General features: G+C 34.6%; 1 protein-coding gene across 1 annotated transcript in view; it reads right to left on the bottom strand.

The window, feature by feature from the left end:
• Positions 1 to 261: 261 nt before the first annotated feature.
• The window catches only part of LOC101632261 (transmembrane protease serine 11G-like), a 15,373-nt gene continuing 6,284 nt past the window's right edge, over positions 262 to 9,350 (bottom strand). The window contains exons 5-9 of the mRNA XM_012724095.1: positions 9,187 to 9,225; positions 7,262 to 7,433; positions 6,082 to 6,341; positions 2,389 to 2,531; positions 262 to 423 (exon numbers count right to left, since the gene is read on the bottom strand). Of these exons, the coding sequence (XP_012579549.1) occupies positions 262 to 423; positions 2,389 to 2,531; positions 6,082 to 6,341; positions 7,262 to 7,433; positions 9,187 to 9,225 (776 nt within the window). The remainder of the gene's footprint in view (positions 424 to 2,388; positions 2,532 to 6,081; positions 6,342 to 7,261; positions 7,434 to 9,186; positions 9,226 to 9,350) is intronic.

The following is a 9,350-nucleotide window of genomic DNA, read 5'->3' as shown; positions in this document are numbered from 1 at the left end:
ATGAACAAGGAGCTAATCATAGAAATTAGAGGCTCTTATCAGCAAGGGTGGATATCTGTGGAGTTGACAGTATTGTGTACAATCACAGCAAAATACTTCAGATTTAGTGGAGAAATCTTTTCTCATCTTTAAGGTGAAAATTATCAAATCACACTTATTTGCATCTTGAACTCAATGACAATATACATGCTAACATACATTGAACACTTTACTAGAGACCACAAATAACATTTGTATTTTGGATGTGAGGAGATTGTTGCACTAGATGTTAGTTTTAGATTTAATCCAGTCCCTATAAAGAGTCACTTTGGTATAAACTCCAGGCTTATTTTCTTTTCCACAATCGATTCCCCAGCTTACTATTCCAATGACGTGCCAGATGCTTCCATTAAGTGCTATAACTAGAGGTCCCCCTGAATCACCCTGGAGAAGAAGAAAATAATATCATTAGTCTCACAAATAAAGATGTTACATAAATGTGAAACCTGAATGTCTAAAAGTTAAGATTTTGAAGTTAGTAAAACTAATTTTTATTTATTAATTCTTCTTATCTCTGTTTATGACCATTAGTTTTTTCATCTAGAAGCTAGAATAGATAAAGCAAAGCTTTCAGGTTTATCCTGGTACAGTTTTGGGTTTTGTCATATCGAAACAATGGAACTTAAGGAAACGGTTTTACATAAATGATTACTTCAGGGCTCAACTGTATATGACCCCCCCCCCATAAAAACTCACCTAATTCTGTTATATAAAAAAAATCTCTTGACTTGAATTTGATTCTCACCCTGTTTCACTTACAACTGTTGATAGGAAAGTGGCCTGGACATTTGAGCACCACGCAACAATAGTTTTCACAGAGGGAAAATAGGCAAAGTCATTCCAAGTCAGTATGCACTATTTAGTACATAAAGGATTTTGCTCTCGAAAGGTAGAATCCTTAACTTTAATGAGCTGGAATAAAGTGTATGAATCATGAAGGTTTGCCTGACATTTTTAATCCAAGGCTTAGACAAATGATTTTTACTTTTAGAAATGAGACTATAAAATGGAAACACCTTATAGACTTTTTTTTTTTTAAATAAAGAACGATCATTGTAACGCCTGTTTGAAATAGGCATGGAGTTTGGCTGTCACATGCCTTTAGCTGTCTTCACTGCAGTATTTAGTAGACAGAGTATGAAAATCCTGATTCACCAAAGGCTTTCCTTCTCGGTTCCTTCCCCATGGACACACATCCTAGTTTAGGTCCTCAGTATGCTAGTGGTGGAGGATGTAAAGGGGATAGGCCAAGGGAAAGAGAACATCTGCTCTCATATGGAATAAACTGAAATACAACTCTGTCCCATAGATGTTTTTGTGAACTTAAGTCTTTCTAAAATGTAAATTTATCCTCCTCCACAAAGGTTATGCTGTCCAGTTGCATCTTATACTACCCAATTATTTTTTTCTTCTTAGGAGATAAGGTTAATAGAGGGGCCTTTGTATTATGGAATATGTTACTAAATTTTAGGTTTTTGTTATTTTATTTATCTGTATGCTGTCTTAGATGTTAAATTCATTGTAGATTCACTGTTTTTAGTGTTTCTGCTTCCCTTCAGTTATTGCCACAGTACTTTACAATCCAAAAAGAAGGAAAAAAAGCTTAATGAATAACTAAGTGAATGTTTATACTATCCCATGACAGAACAGTAGTATACTGTATATAAGGACAACTCTCATGTCAAGTCCTTAGTCATTCCTAATTTTTCAGGAATTGCTAAGCTGTTGGACCCAGTTTCAAATGCAATAGTAAAATCTGTAGTTACATATTTTTAGGCCTTCAAATAGTCAGACATCCAACTAATTTTCAGTGCTTAGTTAGTGCTTAGAATTCATGTTTTGTATGGTTGAGGAGGAAAAAATCATGGTTTGTATAGTTATCTATATAATTACTTTCTATACATCATTTGTGAGTAGCAATTTATATGAATAACTATATTTGTTATTCATTAAATGGGGTAATTCTGTCTGTATGAGCACTATTGAGAGTCAAAGATCTCAGCACACACCAGTGTGTATCTTTACTGTGGGGATATCTGTAGGTTCCTTACCATGTGCCTTATGATTACTAAATGATTTTAACTCTTGGTTATGACTGTGGCCTGAAGCAATGATTGGTCTATATGTATTTGCTTCCAGTCCTTTTTCTAGTCAAAGTTCTAATTTATAGCTGGTTGCCATTTTCACATATAATTCTGGACACTAGTCAGTGTTAACGAAAGACTACTTATTATGATTCTTCTATTCCCCGTTTTTACTCTTTTCCCACTCCTCCACAAGTTACCTTTATAGAGTCACATAAGGTGACTGTGTCTGTAGCAGATTTCTATAATTTGAGTATATTCTTACCTCACAGGCATCTAGTTTTCCTGATAAGAATCCGGCACAAATCATTCCTGATGACACAGCACCACCATATACATAAACTTGATTACATATATCATTACTTATGATCTCTATTTCAACTTGTCGTAGAGTATTTGTAAAGGGACCTAAAAAGGAAAAATAGATGAAAAATTTCCATATTGTTGCATGTAACACTTTGTTGTATCACACTAGGTTTGGATCATTGTTAAACATGTCTTGATGTTGTAGAACTGTGGGTTTAATGACAGTGTTCAGGTTCAAGTTAGATTTTTTGGATTCCTTCTAGGTGCTAGGTACCATGCTTGTCATGTTCACTCCCATTTATTGAATACTCATAATAGTCAACAAAGATATGAATTTTCTTTTTTTTTTAATCTGAGGAAACCAAAGCTCAGCTGGTTATGAGTTTTGCCAGTATTGCACAGTTAAGTGAGGATTCCATTAGATGGAAAGCTGGGGCATTTCTCAGGGCACTGTTCAAGTTAATATGTAACAGGTTACCTTTTTTTAATCTAGAAAGCTACCTCATTACTTCATAAAGGACACAGCTATATTAGAAACTGAGCATCCCTGTTTTGAATAGCAGCACCGAGCAAGACTGTACTATAGGGGGTAGTAACTTTAATAGTAAATAGATGGAATACTATTGCTTCACAAGAAAGATCAAGGTGACATCCAGACTAATACTGAGTAAATGACAAGTACTAAGATAAGAAATAGTATTTTATTAACTAAGCATGTATTTATTGACTTGTTAGCTACAAGGTATTATTTAGTGACTAGTGAATAGTTTAAGTCATTATCTTTATCAGTTAACAGCTTCTGTTTTAAAGGGGGTATTAGTCCTTCATATAAAGATGAATGTCCTATTTATAACAAGTTCAAAGACAACTGAAAGAATGAAGACAGTAGTGCTATTGAATTGAGCAACAAGTCAGGGTATTTCTGTGACAAGGACCCTGGTCTTGGAGATAGCAGATCTGAGCTTGAACAGTTTGCTCAATGTGGCCTTGAAAAAGTTATTGCATTTTAGCATTATTTTACTCATCTGTAAAAAGACAAAAATTATACCTATCTCACAAGTTTGTTGTGAGGATTAAAAAATACTGAATATGATAAATTACGGTAGTGCCTCATCCACATTCAATATGGATAAATATGATAAATATGGTAGTGCCTCATTCCACATTCAATTTTCAATAGAAGTTATTAGAGTGAGTTGTAGAGATTAAGTTTTATATATATGTAAAACTGTCATGGTCAAAAAACTGTACTTTTCTGTTAATGATGATGGTGAGAGAACTTATGCAAGAGGACATCTAGGTTCCTAGGAATTTTTTCAGTCACTGTGAAGATATATGTTTTATAACTAGAAAATTAACTTGACCAGAATTGGTCATTGCTAAATACTAGATCTAATTTTTGTAGGTCATTAAAGATTATCTAAGAACTACTGAAATTTCTTCACCTGTCATTATTTTTAAGCATAGGATAATCACTAAGTGACCACATTCTCTTCTCTTAATTTTTGAATAAATGCAGTAAATCTTTCAGCATAAAAAGGAAAAAAAAATGTTCTATCTCCAAATATGCCTTTCTGGCATGTTGATAATTTTGAATTGGAGACAATGGAGAAGCAGCAGCTGCAGGGTATCACATTGAGTTTCCTTTCTTATTTTAAAAGCAGGAGATTAAGTTTCCACATGAAAGATATCCTCTCTACACCAAAGGGAAGGTTACCTTTTTGTCATTGAGGATGAGAAGTCAAGACTATTGATGTGTTCTACAAAGGACCTTATCAAAATGGCCCTTATCTTCCTTTGGCAATTAGCATTTCTGTTTATCATCTTCTCTTTATACAATTTTTGAACAAGCTAGCCTACTTCTTTTTGTAGGTGTCACAGCAAAATATAATTTTGCTGGCTCTAATTTTCATTTTAAAATTTTAGGTATTCCAGGCTTTATTCAGATATATTCCACCTAATTTCTGTGTGCCTTATTTTAGCTAGATGATCTGGGCTACACAATTTAAGTTTCAAATGCTTGTAACTCTTCAATCTCAGCTTTTAAAAAATCAATTACAACGCTTAGCAATATAATAAGCTATTTTTTATATGTTACTAACTAGGGAAGAAACTCGCCCCCATAGAAAGTTACCATTTTTTAAGTTACCTTTCAGGCAGATTTCTAATCCGATATAATTGGATAAATCTTGAGAGATAGTAAAAGAGAACTGGCCTGATTCTTGTCTCTGTTTCAACATCCAGATAAAAATATATAATCAGGCCCTCCCTGGTGGCGCAGCGGGTTAAAGCACAGCACTGAGAATCTAAAGCCTCTTCTGTATGAGTTCGATCCCTGCCTGCCCCAGAGGTGACCACATGGCGTGGCAGACCTCTCCTGACCCGCTCGCTGCTCCCCTCAGCAGTGTACCTCATCGATCTGCCTGTTCTGCCCCCCACTCTGTCTCTGGTGAAGCCTCTCACTGCCCCTGAGCCTCTAGCCTGTACCCCAGTTCTGTATGCACAGATAAATAAATCTTTAAAAAAAAATCAAATTTCTAATACTTAACCTTACTCAGATGTCTAATAAACCATAACACTACTCCTTTGGGGTGAGCAACTTTTTGGAGTAGAAAGCAGTACACAATTTAACCTGTATCCAACACTGTTGGATACTGAGCGATTCATGCTGAAGTTTCTTATCATTCATAAACTGGTTCTCTGGAGAGGCTTAGTTAGGCCTCGAGGAAGTGCAATGATCTTGCCCTACTGGTAGATGCTATTCTTTTGTACTCCAGTAAATCCTTGGCTTGCCTAAAACCAAAATATTTCATTCCTTTTTGTATTCATCACTATTGCCTAAAGAGTAATTAACATCTCCCAGAGAGGAGGAAGAGAAATCTCAAGAGTAATGTAACATTAACATGGACTCCTAACAGAATTTTGAAGTGCATATTTAAGAGTAGTTTTCTATAAAAATCAACTGATGAATACTCAGTAGATAAAAGCTATACTTTGAGAGAATACATAAATAACAGCACAAGTTTGTAATAAGAGTCTAAAATAAAACTTTGAAATTCAAGGGCAGATTAAACCTTACGTTGAAAGTCCAACAAAGAGGCACAGGAACTAGGAGGTGAAGTAAAATTATTATACTTGTGAACTTTACAAGGTGTCAGACTCAAAAAACTATGCCATAGATACATGGATCAGAGGGATCCTATGTACTATTTAGCAGGAGGAATGTCATTCACATTGTTTAGTTAAGGCTATGTCTGTTTAGTTGCATGACACATTACTGAAGCTTATCATTACTACTATTCATTAATCACATGTTTTAAAAGTCAGGTAATTATAGCAGAAACACACATATGAAAGAGAAACAAAAAATATGAAAGATATAGTTTAATAACTTTTAAAAGGAAAATTGTAACAAGTTTCTGAAATAGCCCATTGAGAAGATAAATGTCATAGGTACACAGTGATAGTAATAGCCAGAGTTTCAGTAATTCACCATAGCTGGGTTTTCAGATTTTTGTTCTTACCTTCTTTTTCATTGGACATGTTGATTTCAGCTTTTATTCTATGTATTTTTATTTTGTATCTTATATCTCCCTTCAAATGGAAGATGGATTTGTGTTTTGGATTCAGATGTTTCGACTGAAATACTCACCATTTGCTTTAAATGCGCCCCATCCAGTAACAAACACTTTGCTCTTAGGCAAGGCTTCAAAGGTAGCATCTGGGAGACACACTCTGCTCACATCATTGGAAAATAAAACAGGGGTGGAGAGTTTCACCAGGGCAATGTCGTCATCATGCTTATGGGCAGCATAGTTTTCATGGATGATAATTAACTGCACCTTTCTTTTCATCAGTGCAGGGATTAGAGTTGTTCCAAAACTGGCCGTCCAGAGTTTGGGGTTTTTGTAACTGATCACAGATTAAAAGGGTTAGAGTTGGCTCAATTCTAACTAAAGTTGGCTCAATACTAACTAAAGCTGCCCAGGACTCTGAATGGGCATGGGGAAGAAGGGGGGGAAGGGCAAGTTGATAAATGTGATCATTGAATGCTCTCACTGTCTTATTTGAGGTTTCTTCATTAAGTCAGCTCTGCTTTTATTTGGCTGTTTACAGATCCTCCCATATTAAGGTAGCTTAAATTAATTCTCTTCAAGGAGGAACTTGTATTTTTTTTAAAGGAGACAATATGTTAATTCCAGTTTTATTACAAAAATATGTATTAGCTGAAGAGAAAATAAATTAAAACCTAGACATATATACCCTTGCTTGCACACCCCGTACACATATACACCCCTATCTATATGCAAAGGCATATAAATATATGTAGGTTGTAAAGAGAGAAAGTGAGGGAGAAATAAGTGTATAATTGTTACCACACTTTATAAATTGCTTTCTCATCCTTCCAGCTGAGTTAACAATTTATCCAGGTTGTATTTAAATCCATTTTACAGGAATTTAAATACAATTAAAAATACTATTAATGAAAGCACAGCATCAAAGATATTCATGTGGCTAATCAGATGTGAGTTTGGAAAACTACCAGCAGAGTTTAAAAAATCTACAATATGTCTCAGGAAAATCAGTGAGTTCATTGAACTTTGAACAGAACTGACTTGTTCTTAAAATTGAGATTACTGGGAAATATATTTTCAGTTGAAGCTGAAGACATTTCCTTTTTTTTTTTAACTGTTCTTCAGTAATTGTTAATTCTTCTAAGGCTACTGGACAATCCTGAGTACTTTGGGAAGCCTAAGTAATTAAAATTATAAGAAGCAAAAGTAGTAAAATAGATGAAGTGGTGATCCTGTTAGTGTAGACTGAGGACTTACGTGTCAAAGCAGTGAGCTGCAGTCAGGAGCCATTGCTCACTAATCAAAGATGCTCCACAGAAATGGATGCCATCCATCTGCAGGCTGGCTTGCCATGGCCAGTCAGTTTTCCTTGCAATACTACCATCTGCAATTCTTTCCATAGTTGGATAATCCCTCCCTATACCACAGCCTGTCCAGAGGGAATAAGATGGTTATTTACAGAATAGAGGCTAGAATGTAGAGGAATGCTTGATGCATAGTTAAATGACAAAAAAATTATACACTGTAAAGAGAAACCAGAATATGACAAAAAGCTCTTGTCAAACTGCTAGAAATGGAGCTTCCATATGACCAGCAGTTCCTCTCCTAGGTATCTACCCAAAGGTCACAAGAACATTATTTCGAAAGGACACTTGTGCCCTAATGTTTATTGCTGTCTGTTTACAATAGGGAAGATGTGGAATCAACCCAATAGCCCAAAAATAGATGACTGAATCAAAACTATGTGGAATGTATACACTGTGGAATATTATTCAGCAATCACAACAGATAAACTCTATGCCACTCATAGTTTCACTCATAGCAGGAATGTAAGAGATCAGAAAATAAAAACAATTGCAGTAAACTAAAAATGAAAATCAACAAACAACTATAAACCAGAGACATTCTTTGGAGGTGGAGAGGGGAGTAAGACCAAAACTAGGGTGGGAAGAGTGCACAGGACTATGGTGATGACACATGAGTGAATTGGTGGCAGGAAGTCCATGGGGATTACAACTGAGATGAAAAAATATACAAAATGAAGAATGATGTAATATGTAAATTTTTAAAAGATGTGGTATATATACACAATAGAATACAGCTCAGTTGTAGAGATAAAATTTTGCCATTTGTGACATGGATGAATGGAGATTATGCCAGATGAAGTAAGTGAGAATGAGTAAAACAAATGTTGGGTCATTTCACTCATCTGTGGGATATAATGAAACAGAACAAAGGAGAATGCAAAACTAACACAAAACAAACCCTAGAAATATTACTGCAGTTTTAAGTGATGAGTAGGAGAGGCAGCCCAGCGGTCTATGATGGAGAATTATGAGTACTCTGGCAGATGTGGAGGTGATGACATACATATGAAGAATTATAAACCTATTCCACTAAATCATACACAGTGGTGCAGCCCAATGTTACCTTTATAAAAGAAAAATTATTTTGTACTCAGAATAAAAAAAAAAAAAACAAAACCTGTTAATACAGAAAGCAGATCCAAATATTCACTGATATTTAGATATTATTAGCAAAAAAAAAATTGAAAAGACTTAAAAAATAAAGATGGAAATACTTATAGGTTTTTCTTGCCTCACAAATTAATTGAAATTATATATGAGGATAATGCTTCTTCATATCAAAAATGTGTTAACTTTAAAAAATAAATTAACATCCTCCCATATGTACTTTAAGCAATATTTTCTTAATGTTTTTTTTTCCTTTTCTGCATCATGTAAAATTTACCCCCAGTGATATTTGACAACTTTAAAAATTTCAAATGTATATTAATACTTGCATAAAAATGCCATTTGTACTCTTAGAAACACTTTTCTAATATCATAATTACTATATTACTATATACCTATTATATTACCCTAGCATAAGTGTCAAGGTTAATTATTGAAGTTAGTGGGTGTTAGTTATTCTAAGCAAGTATGCCGATAAAAATAAACAAGACCGTTGACTGAGAATTGTTTAACGAAATCACCAGTGAAAGTTTCTGTGAGGATGGCAATATGTCCACATAGACGTTCCCTATTCCCTATTCTTAGCAGCAGTTTTTCCCTTTGGGGGATATTGCATATGCACTGGGGAATAGTAAAAATGGATAAAAGTGCTAAAAGAGCTTTGACTTTTAGTGATGTAAAACATATCAATGATTTTCTTAAACTTACGGTTGTTCAGAATGTGTTCTGCTTGTACTTCACTCATCTCTGGAAAAAGATCAAGATGATTTATCAGCAGTGATACAGTTGCAATTGAAAACACAGTGTCTATCTACATGACAGAGATGTTTCTGTTTGAATGGAACTGAATGGGTCCGGAAATTATTACTTTT

The sequence above is a fragment of the Condylura cristata genome, unplaced genomic scaffold, assembly GCF_000260355.1.
Source record: "Condylura cristata isolate star-nosed mole 26May11 unplaced genomic scaffold, ConCri1.0 scaffold00012, whole genome shotgun sequence".
In the NCBI taxonomy this organism is placed as follows: domain Eukaryota; kingdom Metazoa; phylum Chordata; class Mammalia; order Eulipotyphla; family Talpidae; genus Condylura; species Condylura cristata.
The sequence above is the reverse complement of the archived record's forward strand: the minus strand, read 5'-3'. Positions and strand labels throughout refer to the sequence as shown.